Genomic DNA, 20,716 nt, shown 5'->3' with positions numbered 1-20,716 from the left:
TGGGAGTGCATATTCATTTAAATAAATAAATTAAAAAAAAGAGGGGGAATGCAGCATGACTGTTTAATAAGCAGTGTACTGGCCACTGATAGTTAAAAAATAAATAAATTAGATCTTAAATATTTGAAAAGATTGTGTTATTATTTGACAATTTATGCATTAGTTATCATATTATCATACAATGTATTGTGCTTACGAATTATCAGTTAGAAATATAGCTTTACATTCAATGGAATACAATAATATTATTCGTTTCCATATTTATTTTATAGATCATTGAATAAAAATAGCACTGTATTTTTGTTTTCCAATTTTATAATCTATACTTTAATGAAAGTTTTCTTAATTTTTATTCTCTATAAATGAATATTTTTAACATTAGTTTACTGTTGGTTCATGACAAATCACTTTTAATATTGGGATTCTCATTATAAATTGTATTAACAGGTTTGCCATACCACTGGAAAAACACAGGGAATTTTTAGTTTCTTAGTTTTTTTTTCCCATTTAAAAAATGCTGATATCTAAAGATTGCAAGAATGAAAGGTCATAGTTGAATGAAATACCATTCGGGATTGTCTAACATAGAAACATGCATCTTTTTCTCTATAGATCCTTTCGGTTTCGATTTGTGAGCAGTTGGAATGCAGATAATCAGCATGTGGGAGATTTTTGTTACTCCATATTTCTCTGACAGGATTAGCAACATTCAATCTGGGAATCAGTGCTGTGATATTTAGTCTACCAAACTTAAGTTTATTGAATGGTTTGTTTATTATTTTTAAAATTGTGAGCTGATTCAAAGTAGATTAGAGGATATTTTTAAATCAATGAGCTGCTAAAAATCTGTATGCGATTTGAATTGGACAGATAAAATTAAATCCAATCCTGAGTTTGCTGAATGGGTTCGAGAAATTTCACTAAATCGATTTTTTTTGCATACTGCTTGCTTTGTAAAAAGATTATAAGCCTAAATAATATGGGAAAACAGGCACTTATTATTAGTCATGTCAAAAGAGGAAAGCATAAACTCCTGCCAGTTCGAAAGAGTCATCATTGATGTTGGACTTAGTATGACACATCAAATTTAATGTCTGAAAATAAGCTATTTTCAAACTTTTTAGTTCAAGAGCAATAATTTAAAGCTAAATTTTTATGGGCATTAAAACTTGTTGCACCACATTTGTCCTTTAATTCATTCAATGATATATCGTAACTGTTTCCACATATGTTCACTGAAAGTGAAATAGCTAAAAAAGGTATGTTGGACCATACAAAAACGTTGTACCTTATTTTTTATGGATAGGTCCATTTGCTCCATGAAACTGATGGCTGAAAAATCTGTAAAAGTTGATTCCCAAATGCTTAAATTGGCAAAAATGAATAAATAAAAACTTTTTGCTTTAATGTTTTTTGTTAAGCATCCATTAAATGATTTGTATCATGTATTTGTCTTGTTAAATTCTAGATAATAAAGATTTTTTTTTCTGTAAGCATATTAAAAGAAGGTATATATTTACAATTATTTCAAATAACGTAAAATAATTGATTTTTTTCCTTGCTTTTTCCACTCTTTAAAACCATATTCCATGCACATGAGTGCTATTTGCACATTTTTTTGCATCTTGAATATATGCACAGGAAAAACATAGGGATTTTTTTTCTTCCAGATTTGAATGGCTACCTTGATTAAGTATATCAAACTTCAGCTGTGTTTGAGAAATTACATTTTGCTTTATAATATTTACATATTTAACTAAAGTTACTTGAGCTGTGCTATAGTAAGCAATTTGTTTTCCTAATGCAGCTTAATTATGCATTCCATTTTCTTTTTCCTCAAATTTTTAAAAACAGTTTTTTTGGTTGTTATGAAGCTTATTAACTCACTATTAATTCTACTGAATTTGTGCTTATTATTTAATATCATATCATTACTCGCAGAATGAGTTTTTGGAGTTGTGGTAGATAGGGCATGTACTTTTATTTGCATGTAGAAAAGAGAATTGTTGCTTAGTGAAACTTTTAACAGTTGATTGCATACTTGCCATTGTATTTCCGGTCTATTTGGATAGTATAGAAAATTTTATTCCTTAAGTTTTTTTAGAACCACCATGTATTGCTGATATCCATAATTTTATTTATAAAAGATGGTACAGAAGTTTTTAAGTAATATATTTTGGTATTTTTCTTATGTTAACTGTCACTATTCATGCCAAGCATGCAAGCCTAAAATAAAATATTTTTGACTTTCACTGTTATTTTTTTTAAAACTTCATTTTACACTTAGTACATGTATAAAAATATGTTATATAAACTAAATGCCTTTAGCAACCAGCTGGCTTGCTGGGAGCATTGGTTATATTTAGTTTCAGTGGAATCATTTAGATAAAACTTTTTGTTCATGATTTTGCTGTATTTTTGTACATTGAAGTCATATAAGCTCTGCTCAGTGTGTACATGAACCTTTCTAATGTAGATCATTCTCTTCACATCGTAACTGTATTAAAAACCTGAAGATCCTCTTCATCTATGTACTAAATTTCATGAAATTATAATGTCATTGCTTTTGTCTTATAAACAGAATTCGTTTTTAGCATTCAATAATAGAATAAAATACGATAGAATATACTATAAAATAATATAGAATATACAATAAAATTATTGAAACAATGAAAACAATTTAATCGAGTAATGTAATCTATTGTTGGAAAGTAAGCAAAAAATTAAAAATTGTCGAAGTTCTGGAAAAATTTACATGATTTTTAAATTGGTATAATTCAAAAGGCAACATTAAAAAAAAATTTTTTTGAAGCAGTGTAAATTTTATTTTTGTGTATTATTATTATTTTGAAAATTATCATGGGGGAAACAAAATTCAGCTTAATTTTTAATTATTTAAAATTTCAGGAAACTCCCTTGAAGGTGCACATTGTTACCTTCCAAAATATATATGTGCAAAATTCGATTGCTGTAATCAAATAGTCTGCTCTGTAAAATGCCAATTCACATACATACATTAATCTTTATTATTAATGGAAATGAATTTTAAATTTTTTTTTTAAATCAGTGCTAATGATTATTTCAAATTAAATAACATATTCTTTAATAATCTTATATATCTTAGAAATGGAAAAGCTGTTTTAAGTTAATATCCTTATATTTTGTTTACATTATTTATTTATATAGTTGAATCTTCCAATGCATTCTTCTGTCCCTGGTTCAGAGTTAACAAAGGAACCATTTCGTTGGGACCAGCGTCTGTTTTCATTGGTGCTGAGATTAACTGGAATCCCGCCAGCCGATAGGGAACCCAGCACTGTGGTGCCCTCAGACCATTCCCCCGTTGATGTCATGTGCGAAGTCACAGGAGGTAAGAAGTAATAACTCGTTTGTATATTTTGTGTATTCAATTCACTTACTTTTTTTATTCTTTCAAGATATGTTAATACACACAGTACTTCAAAATATATCTTAACGAACTTTAAAAGATTGAAATTGTTCTCATTTTAATGCACATGAAATTTAAAAATTGATTCCAGGATATAATTTTTTTAATGTGTATTTTCTATTAACTTGGTGGCTGTTTGTCAAGTACAAATGCAGATAAGTTTTCTGTTCATTTTTAGTTGGCTAGTTACAGGTAAAATCAAAAACATCTTTGTATATTAATTTAGATGAAAGAACTGTAAAGTTTTATTTCCCCTTCTTTTCAAACTATATTCAGCCTAAATTGAATGTTTGCTTATTCCAGCCTTGTGCTATTCCACTCTTTGAAGAATTTGAACAAAGTTTCTACACATGTAGTACTTAAAATGATTAATTCTCTTATTAAAAAGAAATTGTCTCACTCTCCCATAGAAGGTAGAAATCCTGCACTTCGTAAAAACTTCTCAAATTTTATTTTGATAAACTCGGGGCATGGAAAAATATTTTATCGGTTTCTTAAAATATTCCTTGGGAAAATGGTGAAATGCACATCTATTATATTATGGAACAGAAAAGTGAAGCAGATTTTGACTTGGTTTTATTTTGAGAATTCTGTCAATGGTAAAAGATGAATATGGGGAAATAAATACTATTGTGGTATTTATTATCTTTATAGTGCTTAAATGTAAAACAGAAATGGCATTTAAAGTATATGGAAATTATTCATATAACTCTTGCAAAGCTTACCATTCAGCAGAAAGAGAGAAAAAAAAATGAGATAGCCTTGATACATGAAACATAGAATTTTGCATCTGCCTTCATTTGTAAACTTTTGGAGAAGTCTCTTCTCAACTATATAATTGCCTGGAATGTGAATAGATTAGATTATCTGGAAATTGGCCAAACAAAATCTTTTTTGCTGCAAGTTGTTCTTGTTAATTGTAGGTTACTACAAGATGAAGAATGTGAATCTATTATCAAAAAGTTGTTAATAGAATTAAACAACTTTTTGAAGTGACTTGCAATTCAGTAGAATGTTAAAAATTTGAAATATCCCCAATTCAATTTTTTATAAAATATTTAAAAGATCAGAAATTAAAAAAAAAAAAAAATGAGAAAATAATTTAAGAATTTTGGCGATATTCCCGGACCTGATTTGAAAGGGAATTGTCTTAAAATATTGAATTTGAAAAACTTATACAAGGTGCACAGCATTATTAAAAGTTCTTAAAAACTGCAATGTTTTTAATGTTATTATAGAGTCTTGAGTGTTTTTCTCATCCAGATGCTTATGTTTCTTTCTGAAGATAAAAAATAAACAGAATCCTTGCCCCCCCCTCCTTTCGTTAGATCTGCAGAATTATGTTTTTTTTTTCGGTGTCTCCGATCTTTCATCTCTAGCACAATGAAAAAGAATTTGGATTCTGCTAGAGTAGAGATTGGACAGTAGATTTTCCCTCAGTTTAGGAAAATGTTGACTATGTGGAGGAAACGTATCTTTTCTTTTTTAAGTGAATCTTTCAATTCCTTTTGATTATCTAGGTTTGGGAAAAAATATTGTTCCTTTTGAGTGATAATTTTATGTATTTCTGGAATGTCTGTGCAAAATGCATGAAATTTTGAATTGTATTCTCTTAGAAATGCTTTTTAATTTTTAAATAATATATAGTATAAAAATAATATAAAATTATATAAAAATATTTTAAATTTTAAAGTAATTCTTAATATTTTTATATTTTCCATATCTTCTGTTGTTACTTGAAATTAGAAATTAACTATTTAATCAGTCAATTAATATTACCTATCAAAAAGGTATTTTTAATATAAATTTTTGTTATTAAACTTTTATAGGACGCTCTTATGCAGTTATTTCGCAAAGGATGTTAATGCAGTGTTTAGAATCTCTTGTACAAAAACTTCAAGGTGGTGTGGTGATAAACTTTGAAAAAATAGGTCCTGATCCTCCTCCTGTTAATGGTGAAGGTAAGTTCATTTTTAGATAGATTCCTATAGATAGACTACCTATTACAATTGTTCTCATAACAAAATTTCAGGAAAATTTCTGCTGTTCTTCACCGATTAGGGTCTCTAGAACCCAAAACCACCTTTCATTCAAAAGTTATATATATTCTTTTTAACTTGATTTTTATTACTAATTAGTCTCTCTCTCTCTGTTTATATATATATATATATATATATGTGTGTGTGTGTGTGTGTGTGTGTTTAATGGTATTTTAAACTCTTAATTTAAACCAAATTAATTTCCAAAGCTTTATCTTAATTTAGCCCATAGTAATTTCATTCTCTTATTTCCTGATACAATTCCACTTTCTGTTTAATTAATTCAACTGAAGCCGTGTTAAAATACGTATCAAATGAAAGTGATCCCTTCGGAGTCTTTGTCAAAGGTCACCATGTGTATTGAATTGGCGTGTGGTCGGAAGTCTCCTGTTATATAACACTAGAGATCATTTGTTTCATTCCCGCTTCTTTACTTCTGCTTTTGTGCCACACTGTGCCTTCTTGTAAGTATTTGTGCCTGCCTCCTGAGAGAGAATAAAACAAAATTAAAAATACAAATTCTCTTCACTGCTTCGAACCTGCATTCTGCTTCAACCAAAATAATGTTATATAATATGCATATAACACTTTGCTCATGTTATTTTGTGAATTTGGATTTTAACTGGCTTGGAATATTTTGTTAGAGATGTAAAAACATTTGAGTTTATAAATGGTCTATCTAGCACAAAGAGGGTGGAAATGGTGGGACTCAAATTTTTATTTCACTATAGCTTTTTTAATATTGAAGATTGAAAAATAAATTAACCAAATTAGTGCCTCATTAAGACGAGCAACTTTTGTACTTAAAGATTTTAATAACTATTAGAAGTTAGGGACTGAAAAGTTATTTTCAAGCTCTAATTTTGATTCATCAACATCATAACATCAACAATTTATTTTGCCAGTTTGAAAAAAAAATGAAATAAAACTTTTCTTTTATTTCCATAGTTTGACATTGTATAAATGCACATGGAATAAAAATAAAAAGCTTTTGTAAATTTAATTAGATAAAAATAAGGGAGGAGAAAGATTTAATAGCAACATTATGTAAAATTAATAAGCTTAATTTCCAGAAGTTGCATTTTTTTATATGTATTTATTTTTTCAATAAACCTCCTTAGCTTTTAGTTTTTAAATTTTTAGCTTTTGTTAATTTGGTCTTTTGGTTTGGTATCTGCCGCATTACTGAGAGAAAAAAATATTGTAATAATAAAAGACTACTATTATAGCTTTAACCTAAGTATGGGTGTTTTTATTAACTGACCAATAGTAATTAATCACCAAAAAAAAAAAAAAATTCGCAAAGATATGATAGTCTATTGACTATGACATGTAGTTGACAAGTTTGCCAATGGCATGCAGTTAATACAAAAGAATATATATTTTTTAAAACTGAAGATGCATTTCTTTTTGTTTCAATTAATAGTTTTAATTCGAATATTTAAATACACCCAAGATAAGATCTTAGTTCCAATATTAATTAAGGAAAGCAGGCGATTTCCCTTCCCCCTCCAATATAAAGGAAAAATCAAATAATAAATTTGTACTTTTTATCATAAAATGTTATTGTTTGCATTTAGTTGGAAAAAAAAAAATATTTGCAAGCATTATTTCTCCATATGTGTTTAAAATACAGAGATAAACTTTTAGTTCTTGCAGACTAAAACAAAATTTTGGTATTTGTTAAAAACTTCAAAACTTTTCAATAATATAAACTTTGTAATAAGCCTAGATTTATATATTTTGTTTATAATATTTATACTTAGATATTTATTTTTCAATAAGTACTGAATTATTCAATAGCAATATAAACATTACAATGGCTGCTTCTACATGTAATATTTCATTTTTACTTTTCATAAACGAAGCAACATTATGTATTACAATAGTCAAAAAATTGAAACTCTTTTGATAAAATTCTTCACTTCAGATTTTCCTGAGTCTGAAAAACATATTTTGGCATTATGGCTATCTGTGAGTCTGTAACAGAGATAGCTCAAAAACGTTTTAAGGAATGCAATTTCAAATGAATTTCAATTTATTTGGCATTAGTGAATGATATTCAAGAAATTCACAGCTTTATTGAAGATCCACAATGTTATGCAGAAAGGAGGAGGAGGCATTAATTGGAGAGCATGAGAGGATGTTTCTGGCAGATCATTTCCATTGTTTATTTGTCTAGGGATCGAAAGCAATTTGAAAATAGGGTACTTGTTGGTTGTAATGCCAACCAAAAAAACAAGAAAAAATGTCTCCAATTTGGCGATTTTCATATTCAAACTATATAGCATCGAATTTGCATGTTCAAAATTTTTCATAGTAAATAATAATGATTTTTGTATATTTTTTATAATTTGACAATTTTTTCTTGGTGTTTTTTGGTCGCCTTAAACCCAAATTGTTACAAAAATAGTTATTTAAATAAAAAGGAATCTATCTTTGTTGAGAGGAATTTTTTGGATAAATGCATAATTTCCCTCTCCAATATTTGCTTGTATAAAATACATTTCTAAATATATTTTTAACTTATATATAATGATATCTCTTAATTTAAATCTTTTAATTTCCTGTTTTTTTTTTTAAATCTTAAGTTAGCCCTTGTTGTTTTCATTCTAAATGTTCTCTTACTTCTTGATCTAAATCCTCTTTTTATTCAAATATTTCTAACACATGCTCTAAAAAAATTACTGAGTTTAGAATTTCCCACGTCATGAGTGAAGGGATAAAATTCCCTAACCCCTAAGGTATTCTTTTAAAGATATGCGAGATTTCCTTTCCAACATTTGTCAAAGAAATCCTTATGAAAATCTCATAATCTAATCATTGAAGGGAAAAAATTTTTTTGTGTCTCTGCTCTTGTGTTCTGGTGTAAACAAATATGTTGCCTTTCATCCCTTTATATAAGTAGGCGTTACCCCAACTGGCGTAGAAAATTCACGCATTTGTGTTACCATAACTGGTGTTGAAAATTCAAGCATGCGCATTGTGTTCTGATTGTTGACAACTATTTTCAACCGATGCGAACTTGATTTAAATTATTTTTAGGTTAGTTATATGCTTTTGTAATTAAATTGAATTTGTTAGTCATATATTTTTTTGTTTATGCTTATAGTTTTAAGTACATCGCTTTTTAAGTAGTTTTTTAACCTGTTTTCGACCGATTATTTTAATCAATTCTGTTTATTTTCTTAGTGTTTGATGCATTTAAAACTAAACATTGTTAATTAATCGATCTGTTCATGATGAATCTGAGAAATTTTTGTTGACTAATTCTTGAGATATTACATAAATTAAGAAAGATATTCTTCAGTGCCTATAAGGTTTAAATGCTCAGTGACTGTTTTCAGCAATCATTTTATAAAAAAAAATGCTTTGTTTTAGTAAAAAATATTATTATATTAATTGCAGATTAATCATTTCCACTTTAATTTAAAGCATAAATTCTACAGGAACTAACAGAAAATTAGAGAGATACATATTACGTTATGACTGAAGGCCTTTATAATATTATGAGTGAATTTATATGACTGTCAAAATTTGAAGTTTTAAAATATTTTGATAAAGAAGCTATTAAAGTAGGAATTGCATAAAATATTTAATTATTTAAATTTTAATGAGCATTAAGATTGGCAAACCGGCTGGTCGCCAAAAGCGTCTAGTATAAAATAAAGATGGAAATGAGAATCTTATTTCATGATTTGTCCAAAGAAAGTAAATTATCGTAATATTAACATTGGCAAAAGCATATGATTGATTAGCGATGAAACAATGAAAATAAGTTGAAGATAATTATGATGATAACAATTGTTAAAAATTGCATTTCAAAATAAATTAAAAAAAAAATTTATATGAAGAGGAAAACTTGTAAAGAAAAGAAATTAGTATTATTATATGGATGAATTTCATGATCATGTAAAAAATATTTTTTGGGTGAATATTTTCACGAGATATAATTGAAAAACATAAAACTGTTTCATAGTATTTAATTAACTTTTGAACTTGGAAACCTGTTAGTTTTCTTTGGCTTGTTTTGAAGGGTATGCCTACCAGATTTCATCAAGGATGATCAAAAACTATAGCTTTGTATTAGAGAGGCAAACAGCAATTTTTTTTATATAAAAATTGCTACATTAATAGTTTTAGTGAATTGATAAATGCTTGTTTATACATTATTTTAGTTTTCTATTTTGGCTTATTTAGCATTATTTATTTTCTTCTTTATCTGTTCATTTCCCTATAGTTCTTATCTCTTAAATAAATTGGTGAAATTTTAATTTGTTAAAGTTTATTAACATCAGTAGGGATATAACATTAATCTTTTATAATCGAATATTGCTAAAGCAGTTCTCTAGCAATACTTTATAATTTTTTAGATTTTCTTCGCATATCCATAAAGTAGTTAACAGTTTTTTTTAATTAAAATTATTAGTGAGTTCTTATATTAAAATAGATGAACTGTTTAAATTTGAAATTTCCCTTATATTCTCATTGATTTTATTTTCTGTTAAAAGTTCAAAGTAATGGTCTTGGAAAATAATCTGAAGCACATAATATAATTATTATAATTTTATTATGTGCTTCACTTATAATTCATTATAATTTTTTAAAATAATTTTTTAGAAAGCTTTCTTGTAAGTCTTTACATGATCTGTTATTTTTCAATAAATAAAATTTAATTCTTAATTTTAATTATTTTTATCTAGAAGTTTCAGCTCCAGAAGAAAGGAGCAGCCATAAGCCTGCTTCTCCTAGTCTGCATCCTACTCAGCCCAACCTGAACAATGGCACAGCAAGTCCTCCATTATATCCACCAAATAATAACACATGGCAATCGTGTCGCAAACTTATTTATGTGCAAAGGTCAGCCCAGAAAGGATACACTGTTGGACATTGGCCAATACCTGAATCATTCTGGCCAGATCCAGGAAGTCCAGCTTTAGTAAATTTTATTTCATTTTTTAAAAACTAATAAGAGTGTTCTTAATACATAAAAAAATGACTATATTCTAAATCAAATATGTTTGTCTATTGATATTAATAAATTAATTCTAACAAATTTCTATCATAATAATTATTACTTTTTGCATTTTTAAAAATTTTCTATTTTAAATTTTAAAAAAAAGTAGCTGAGGTCTATCATTTGAAACATAGTATTTATACATCTTGTCATAGCTATGCTTTCCTCATTATCCTTCATTTTTTAGAACAATATTATTTTTTAAAATTAATTTATTATTTAGTTTATCATACATTAGTTATAAGCACAGAGCAATTCAGTATATTTGACATCTCATTTAATATTTGACTAAGTTAAGCTGCATTTCAAGATTGATTTAATTTTATATAAATTAGGTGGTTTGATTTAACATTTATTTGATGTAATATCTGGTATATTTTCTTTGTTATTTTATTATTTTTAAAATCAAGAAATAAGAATATAATTTTAATGTAAATCAAAGCAAATAGTTGTAAAATAATCAATTGTAAATTGATAACAAATAAAAAAATTTTTTAAGGGAATAACTATTTCTTGTTAGAAGCAATTGAATTATTTTTAAGTATTAAATTTCTATTATTGAGAAATATTTTTAATTAGAAAAGAGTTCATAAATTTTTGTGCATTTTGTTTGATTTTCAACAATTGCCCAGTTTTAACATTTTTCTAAATTAAAAAGGCTGAGGTTAATTTATGTGCAACTATAATTGTTTTTAACAAAATCTCATAAAGGAAATTTTAATATTAGCATGATTTAATTTGTTTTATAAGTCTTTTTGATAATTTTGAGTATAAATTCATTTTTCATTTCTATTTAAGTAAAATCATAAATCTAATTGGTATAATGTACTTATTTCATTGCATTGCCTATTTTTAGTTGAAGCTTCTATAATCAAGTTAAAACCTGACAATTTAGATTAATATAATTTTTAACTGTATTTTTTTCTTTGAATTATCTCAATGTTAGACAATAAATTCTGCTAATTTGAATGAAAAATAAATTAATTTATTTTTCTTCCAATAGCCTCCAAGAACAGCCCATCCAATAGTGAAATTCAATTGTGCAAACAGTGAACCAATGGTTATAGATAACCTTCCATTTGATAAATATGAGCTAGAACCCAGTCCTCTCACACAGTTCATTCTTTCTCGCAAGCAGCCAACGATTGCATGGCAGGTGAGAGATGATTTCAATTTTTAAGTTATTACAGAATCGTTGTCTTAGAGAAATTGAAGTATTAATAATAAACATCCGTTTTCCATATAAAGTAACAAAGCATGATAATATAAATATTTTTAATATCATATAGAATTGAACAAGCTATTTAAAATTTGAAAAGAATAAATTTGTAAATAATAACTGAAATATTCAATTAAATGATGTAAAATTGCTACAATACTGAATATATCAATGTAACAAACAAGCTGCATATTGAAATTTGCAGTGTCATTGTATGTTTGTAATGTGTATATGTCATAAAAAATTAATCAAAGGTTTTTTAATATATATGTGCTTGAAATACATAAAATTGCATGCATATTATAGAATATATATAAAATGTTCTTGCATTGACTAGTTTTAATTTTTATTTAAATAATATGCAATATTTTATGAAAAAAATTGAAATTTGGATTAAATTAAAAAAGAACATTTAAGTTATAACTATGACAATAAAAATTAATAAATTCAATAATAAAGATAATTTTTAAATGTATATGCACATGCATATATTTAATTAATGAAGCATGTTTTTCAAACAGAATAATATTCATCTATATCCTGGATTTTCCATTTATATCTTACATTAAAATCCTTTTGTTCTTTTGGATTATTCTGATATTTCTGGAGTTTTAAATTGTTGAAAGTTTTGTTTTCACTGAAATCTGTAGATGGTTAGTTATGTTTTGTGGTATCTTTTGCGAAAAATCTTTTAAATCAATATCAGTATTATGAAGAATTTGCTAGCCTTGTCTATTGAAAATTTTAAGTAATGTTATTTCAACATTATTAATGTAGCATAATGTGTGTGGCATTTTCCTTTTTTTTTTTTTTTTTTTTGAATACCGTATATGTAAATGTTGTATACATTCCACTAAAATTGATTGTGCTTTCAAGCTTCAAATGTTCTTTTATCATAAAGACATTAAATTATCATATTCTTAAGACTATAAGCTAAAATCAAATGGGCATAATTTTTGCATCGAATTGTAAAGTGGAATGTATATGTATTTATATTATTAACTGAATCAGAATAATTTCATATTCTCTATACAAATTATGTTACCTACTTAGATAGTGAAGAAAGGTGAACAGTTAGAGTTTAAAAAATTTTCAGAGCGTTTTTAAATTTAATTTTTTGAATTCAATCGCATTTTTTTTTTTTTCAAATTGTATATTTTATTCTATTGCAATATTCAGTAATTTGTTAAAAAATACCAATCAATTTAGTGAAAGAAATTGTTTATGATATGTAGCAAGAGAATAAAATATCATCAGACATATTGTTTTAGGCTAGAGTGTTTCTTTAGTAATATTATTATTAAATTAACTATGTTTGTAGATATTGTACATATTTTTTAATTGAAGTAGATGTGTATTCTTTCAAACACCAATTTTCTTTGACACATGATATTGAGATTTCATTCATCTTCAAATTTCTCTAATAAAGAACTGCAACTGTTTTTAGGTAAAGTCTGCATAGTGAATTATGAAATTTTAATTTTGAAAATTTGAACTTGAGGTTTTTTTTTTTTTTTTTTTTTTTTTTTTTTTTTTTTAGAAAGCAGTAAATGATACAGAAAAATACATAAGTTTGTACTCTATGTATAAAACTAAAAAATCCTTAGTCAGTAATTGTATAGACGCATAATTACATTTTATTAATTCTTTTATGATAAAGATGCATACAACTTAAAGTAGATTTATCCAACATAATATGCTGCATTATCTGGTCCTTTTCTCATTAAAATTTTGAGGAAGACAGAAAAAGGAACAATTTTATAACTTAATAATAAATATTAAATAATAATTATTATAATCATTTTCATGCTTCAGGTTTTTGTGAGCAACAGTTACAAGAACAGTGAAGTGGATTATCCATTTGGTTACTTGAAGGCCAGTACAAGTCTCACATGTGTCAATTTGTTTGTCATGCCTTATAATTATCCAGTTTTATTACCTTTACTAGGTATGTATTATGAGACTTGATTTACAATTGTTTAAAATAGATTTTAATATTGTAATTTCTTTTGCTTGCTTTTAATTTCATTCTACCTCAACTAACAATTTTCAAAAGCAAAAGGAAGTATTTTTATTTTATATAAATTTAAAATCTAACCTATCGAAAGAACTCAGTTTGCTGTAAATTAAGATTATACTGTTAGTATAAAGAATTACCTTGGGTAAAAGGTTTAAAAAAAATTTGTGAATAGAATTTAACATATTTGTTATTTATTATACATTTTCTTTGTAAAATACTGTTGGGAATTAAATGTAGTATTTAATAATGTTGGTAATTAAATGTATTCACCATTTTATCTGTATTTATTTCTAAATATTTAATTTTTTAGATATATTTTATTTATTTTTTGTACTGGATTTGTATTTATTTTTTGTACTGGATTTGTATTTATTTTTTGTACTTGCATATTTATTATCTAAAAATTAATTATCTAATGTATTTTGTTATGTGTGCATGATGTTTAATTAGTTGTATGTCCAAAAAAAATAAAAATGTTTGGGTAAAAAAAGAACTCTTACATGTAAATAATAACATTGGAATACCTACCAAAGTAGACAATGGAAGGGTTGTCTCAACCTTTAACATCCAGCATCGTTTTTGCTCTTTCTAACAAGTCCATGTGTATTCTGAAATTTCTAAAAAAATTTCAATTATATTACAATACCTATTAATGAGATTTGGAGATAAAGTGTTTCTTTTAAAACATCTTATTTTTGAGGTAAAAGATTATATAAGAACAAATATTTATTTGAAATGAATATTTATAAATATTTTTGATATTGACTTCACTGTTACAATATCAAACATATATATGTACATTATACATAATATAATTATAAAAAGTATTAAGTTTTCCTAATTTTTCAGTTAGTTTTTTTAAATCACTGTACAGTTACTTTAATATTCATTTTTTAAAAAAATTACTGGAATCAAAGTTTTAAATTAACTGGATGTAGCAAGTTAATTTGGTAGCTTTATTAAAAAAAAAAAAATGGTAATAATTGGAGTTGTAAGATCAGTAAAAAGAGTGAGCAATATGAAATTTGTTACTTTTTTTGCTAAGTGCATTCAGAAACAAGATACAGAAATGAAGCAGATGATTGTTTTTATAATATTTAGTGCATGGTGATTTTACTGACTATTCAGCAGTTGCTGCTCATTTCATCTGTATTTTAAGCTGTCTAGCAATTAAGTGAATCCTATGCTGACACATGGGATTTATTTCTACCAGATTTACTTTATTCTATAGAAATGGTTATTTGAAGGTATTTTTTTATAAATGTATAAAATTTCATCTTTAATGTTGCCATATTCAATTTTGGTACTTGAATTTATGAAATTTCTTATTACACTTGAGACCAGATTTTTGAATAGACAAATATTTTAGGAGAGATCCCATGATTTAGAGATTTTTTGCTATGTCCAATGTTATCTTAATTTTTTATTATTATTTCCCTTCATTTAATTTACACATCAAGCATATTCAAGTTAATCAGATTTCAGCATTTTATCTGCATTGTTATTATTGTAATTTTTTTAATGTTTTTATTTTTGCTTGCTTTTCAGTGTAACTGAATGTTTTTGTACCTTACTGCTTAATTCATAAGTCAACAGCTCTGGCAAATTTCATATTTGAAGATAGATTGAAAATGTGTTTTGTAGTTCTGTATTTTTTATAAATTTAAAATTGTATTAAAAATTTTTTTTCCTTGAGTTATTCTTGAATCCATTTCACTTGAAAGTATCAGGCGATTAAGTACTTTGTTATTCCTGTTTGTCATAATATTTGTTGCTAAGAAATTGTTTACATAAACATAAAGTCAATAAAAAATACCTAGTTTTATCTTATGATTTATCAATATTCAGTAGATACTTTTACCAGATTTTTTTATGCCCTTATTGAGCCTGATATTTGGTGTAATGTTCAGCATATTCTTGCAAGCTTGCGATGTTTTTAATTTCTGCTTAACATGGTATCCTATTCTGAATGGCCTTTAATATGCCAGAGGCAATGTACTTATAGAATTTTTCAGTGAGAAAATTGCACCCCTTAGCAATCTATCCATAAAAACTAAATCTTAAATTTGTAGCCTAAAAGATATTTCATCATTCAGAAATTTAAGGAATTTGTATCTGGTAGAGATCTAAAATCTAAAGTTTAAAAACTTAAATCTACAAATGTTCTTTTTGGCAAATTCAAATTTTCATTGATACTATATTGAATTAGCTGCTGTTAAATTTTAAACGAAGAAATTGAGTAAATATTTCCTTGCAATTTGGCTTAGCTGATCAGATACTATTTGACATTCTGCTATGGGTTTGTTCTTACCCTGGCCATCAGGTCTTTTTTCCTTTTGCTGTTGCAGAACTAATTGATTATTTTAATTGTTTTTGTTTATTATGTGTGTCCATAATTTTGGAATCCAATTTTTAAAATTTCTTATTGAATTTTAATTCCCATATTACATTAATGATTGTATTAATGATCTTATCTTCTAATCCCCCACCCTATATATATTTAAAAATATTCTTAATTAAAAAAAAATATATATTCATAAATATTCTTTTAAGAACTCCTACAAAAAAAAAAAAAAATGTAGCATATTTATTTATAACTATAGATACTAAACATTTTAAGGTAGTTTAACTGTAGGTACAATAACTGCAAATAACATTTTATTCATGGGTAATGCTCTATTTATAAATAAGGTACCTGCAAATAATACTACTTTTTAAAATTATTTTTTAGATGATTTGTTCAAAGTACACAGATGCAAAGCTACTAGGGAATGGAAACAACAGTTTGATAATTATTTAAAAAATATGCCATTGTATTATGCAGCAGTGAGTATTGCATTGATTTTATTGCATTGGTTAGTAGAGGTTTCAAACTAATGTAATAGGATTTATTGATCTGTTTTAAATAGAAAGGAATATTTAAATCTGAGCTTAACTGCATACAAGTTTATACCTCATAATGAAAAAAAAAAAAAAAAAAATGTAATAAAAAGCATCATTTTTATCAAATAACTATTCCTCTCTTTTCTTTATAGCAATGGGAGGACTTCTTTCTCTCTAAATATCATTATATAGTATAATGTAATTTATTTTTTAAAATGCATGTTTTAATTAAATCATTCAATCTACAATCATTCAGATCTATTTATTATATTAGTGTGCTGAAGTATAAATTAGTCTGTCTATTCTACTGGTTACTTTTTTTAAAAAAAAATTTAGTTATGTATTCATATAGCTTTAAAATTTTGCCAACCAAATGTTTATATGAATTTAACTAAATATTTTCATATATTTAGAATCCTAAAGATGTTTATCACTTTAAAAGTGTATAGTCAGAATTGTTGTCGAGATAAGTTACTTTTGTTTAGGTATGTCTGTAGCTAGTTCCACTAAACAGAGTTTTATTTTTTTATATTCAAGTTATCAATGATTGTAAAAGGCTATATATAAGGCTATATCATGATAAAATAGCTGTTAGAAATTGCAGTATTTTACCATTTAATTTTAGTACTACTTTCAAAATTTCATTTAAAATCACCACTTACTATTCAATTAAAAATTTCTCAATTATTTTGGAAAAGTTTCCTCAATGCTGTATATATAAGAAAGCAAATTTAATTGTGAGAGCTAAGAAAATTAAATTTACAAGAGTAATAATTAATTTTTAATCTTAAACTTGTATGCATTTTCTTGCTTATTAGGGAACTAGTTTGTATGATTAGTATACTGAAAAGTACTCCTTCCTCAAAAAAAGTTGCAACCATTGAAATAGTGATCAGCATTCCCTTGTGCAATGAATTCTAAGGAAAAGATTCTTTTAATATTATTTCCATAACAGGTTCTGTATTGTGCATCACATATGTTCCTTTTGGCCAAGAGATAGATTTATGGTCCACATATATTGCACAAATGACATCAAGAGAAAAGGAGATTGGCATACAAATATAGTGTCAATTCCAGGATTTTTAAAACCTTAGAAAATACAATCTGATGGGTAATATTTCTTTTAACATTATTTCTTGATGATTATTAATACCATTTTTTTGTTGCTATTTTAAAATTAAAATAAAGAAATCTGAATACAATAGTAAAAAGCATGTAAATATGCTGTAATTGACAAATATAAAAATACACATGTCATGGGAAAAACAAAGTGAAATGTTTTTAGCTTTGGGAAATAAGCAGTTGGTACCATCAAAAATGCTGATCACTGTACACAGCAGAGTACTTGTTTCAAAAAGTGTTTATTTTATACAAATAAAGCATTATTATTGTTTGTTTTATTATTTTGGAAACTGTAACATCATCATTTACGATATTTATTTACAGAAGACATTTCAATTTATGTGTATATGTAATCATTTTTTTATATTTATCTTTATAAAAATTACTTTCCAGCCCTTGAAGCGAGCGCTGCAAAGAATGGGTGCACCTAATCTTGTACCAGACACGATGGAAAACTGTCTTAGCTATAGTGTCCTTAATTATTTAAAGAGGCTAAAAAATCAGGTCAGCATGACTCTTTCTCCTTTTTAATTCTATTTCATGGAACTCAGCTTCGCATTTTCTTGTCTTCAGTCAGTGAAAATCCTTTTCACTGCTTCTTTGTTGGGCTGGGATCCTTTCGTATTTGTTCCCAAAAACGAATATTTTTAACAGTCTTAATTTTGAGTATTGCATGTTTCTTTCCTTTTTTCCAAAGCGATTCTAATGATGACATTTTATATCTATTCTTTTAGGCTAAAACTGAGTTCGAAAAACTTATCTCAACTGTGGGAACCAAAAAGAACATGTCTGAAGGGATTCGCGTGAATCCCGCGCCGCAGCGGCCTTTTGGCCCAGCCACTAAACTCACCGAAATGAATCTGACTCCTCACTTAGTAATGAATGACAGATTTGCCGCCTTGAAAAATGATCTTAATGATTTTAACCTCTTTGTTTTATTCGTTAAAGACAAAGAAATTAAACATGAAAGTTATCGTAATGCATATGATATTCCTCGGAATAGCATTCTGGATCAATTAGCCAGGATGAGATCTAACTATCTACAGTGTTCACTGAGCCACACACGACTGCAAGATGAAGGTTAGCTTGATTTATTTTGATAACAACGGTTTCCTCTAAGAAAATAAAACCATTTTTCAGCTAAAATGGTCCTATTTGAAACCCATGAATCTTTTTTTTAGTAAGAATGGTTCCAAATTAATGTTTAAATTTCAGTTATGAGACACTTGGCGATTGTATTAATTTTATCCAGATAGTATATTAATTAGCTGTTGAAATTCTAGACTTAGTAATTAATCTTGGATGTAGGGATTAAAAAAAAATGTTTAGAATCCATCTTAGAACATTTTTTTGAGGGGAGGACTTAAAACATTTTAGAAAGTTTTTTGTAATATTTCAAAGTCTAATGGTGATTTATGGTATATAAAATTGTTTTTGAATTCCATTTGTTCTTTCTCATTTTCAATTAAATATTAAGATTTTTTCTTGCAAGCAAACTTACTTTCTGAAATTTTTTTAGGATCAGATAATATTTTTGACAAATGCTATTATATTTGATGAGTTTGAAGCATAATACCCTCCCCATTATCCTTAGGAGAGTTAAATCTAATTTATTAAAAAAAAAATCAAACGTTTTTTCTTTAAATATTTTTGATTTGATTACTGTTAATAAGTTATCAGCTACTGGAAATTTATATCAGTGATTTTTTCCCCCCTTAAAAGTCAGTCTTTTCTTAATAAGAAAACATGAATTTGCTGAATGATGCAATATATTTTGCAGATCTTTTGTTTGATACATCTATTGCTTGATATGAAATTGTTGAATTATTTTTTTTTATCCTTAGCAGAGACAAGTGTTGTAGGTAAAAATTTAGTTGATGAAGTTAATACTGAAATGTGAAAATATACATTTTTTGTAATGTTTATATATTTGAAAGTATTACTTTATAATGTAATGTCAAATGTGTCATGTAACATAAATTCTTTAAAACAGTATGTAAATAAATCAGAAAAAAACTTAAGATTCCCCAAGTTTTTTTTTTGTTTTTTTTGATAGGTGGAGACATGTTTTGTGAACCATTCTTATGTTAAAAGATTTATGGTACTTTTAATTCCTCAACTGCATTGAGAATCATTGATAGCAATTTATATTTTCCTAAAAATTATACGTAAATAAAACTGTTAAATACATGAAGCCTGTTTTGTTGAAATGTATAATAAATCTAATGTTCCTGATAATCCAATTTCACATTCAAAGATAATTGTTTGGAAATTTATTTATAATCAAGTTCATATGTAAGCCAGTTTTAAGATTCTATTCTTAAAAATCTATTAGAAAATGCAGTTAATTTTGTCAGTTTACTTTTGCTCTTCATTGAAAACTGGAATGTATTTTTCTCTTTCCATAAATGTATCAATTTAAAATTTTTGATTCATGCAAAGCTTTTTCTCGTAGATCAAATTCACAGCCTACCGGTTGGACAGATGGGTAACTATCAAGAGTACTTAAAGCGTTTCACTCCTCCATTGAGGGAAATAGAATCTATACCTGTTCGACAACATATGTTTGGAAATCCATTCAAAATAGACAAGGTGAGCAATTGAAACATTTCAAACATCCCTTGAAATAAACATAGTGATTTTTATTGTACGTTATTCCTTTATCATTAAACTATAAATATATGTATTATATAAAATAATATACAAATAAGAGATAAAAATTAAAAAATATGTATATAACAAAAATTGCAAATAAAAGTAAAAACAGAAGGTAAGCCAAAGAAAAGAAGAAACAAAATTGATGAGCAAATTAATGCATTTTTTCAAGTTTTGCATTTTGTTTCGACTTTTAATAGTAATTTACTATTTATATAAATAGTAATGATTCCTTGGATGTTGCAGGTATGAATTGGCATATACTAACCTTCTTTAAGAAAAAAAATCTATAAATATCAATATAAACTTTAAA

The 20,716-nt window shown here is 26.3% G+C and overlaps 1 protein-coding gene across 2 annotated transcripts in view; it reads left to right on the top strand.

Moving 5' to 3' along the window:
• LOC129957132 (integrator complex subunit 6-like) overlaps window positions 1-20,716 on the top strand; it is a 29,269-nt gene that overhangs the window by 4,109 nt on the left and 4,444 nt on the right. For both annotated transcript variants that reach the window (XM_056069297.1, XM_056069296.1), the window contains exons 4-12: window positions 3,187-3,370; window positions 5,278-5,409; window positions 10,191-10,426; window positions 11,508-11,660; window positions 13,539-13,671; window positions 16,475-16,569; window positions 18,142-18,252; window positions 18,483-18,828; window positions 20,204-20,340. In XM_056069297.1, coding sequence (XP_055925272.1) covers window positions 3,187-3,370; window positions 5,278-5,409; window positions 10,191-10,426; window positions 11,508-11,660; window positions 13,539-13,671; window positions 16,475-16,569; window positions 18,142-18,252; window positions 18,483-18,828; window positions 20,204-20,340 — 1,527 coding nt within the window. The remainder of the gene's footprint in view (window positions 1-3,186; window positions 3,371-5,277; window positions 5,410-10,190; window positions 10,427-11,507; window positions 11,661-13,538; window positions 13,672-16,474; window positions 16,570-18,141; window positions 18,253-18,482; window positions 18,829-20,203; window positions 20,341-20,716) is intronic.

This window comes from Argiope bruennichi, chromosome 11 (assembly GCF_947563725.1).
Source record: "Argiope bruennichi chromosome 11, qqArgBrue1.1, whole genome shotgun sequence".
In the NCBI taxonomy this organism is placed as follows: Eukaryota; Metazoa; Arthropoda; class Arachnida; order Araneae; family Araneidae; genus Argiope; species Argiope bruennichi.
This window is presented reverse-complemented; position numbering and strand designations above follow the sequence as displayed.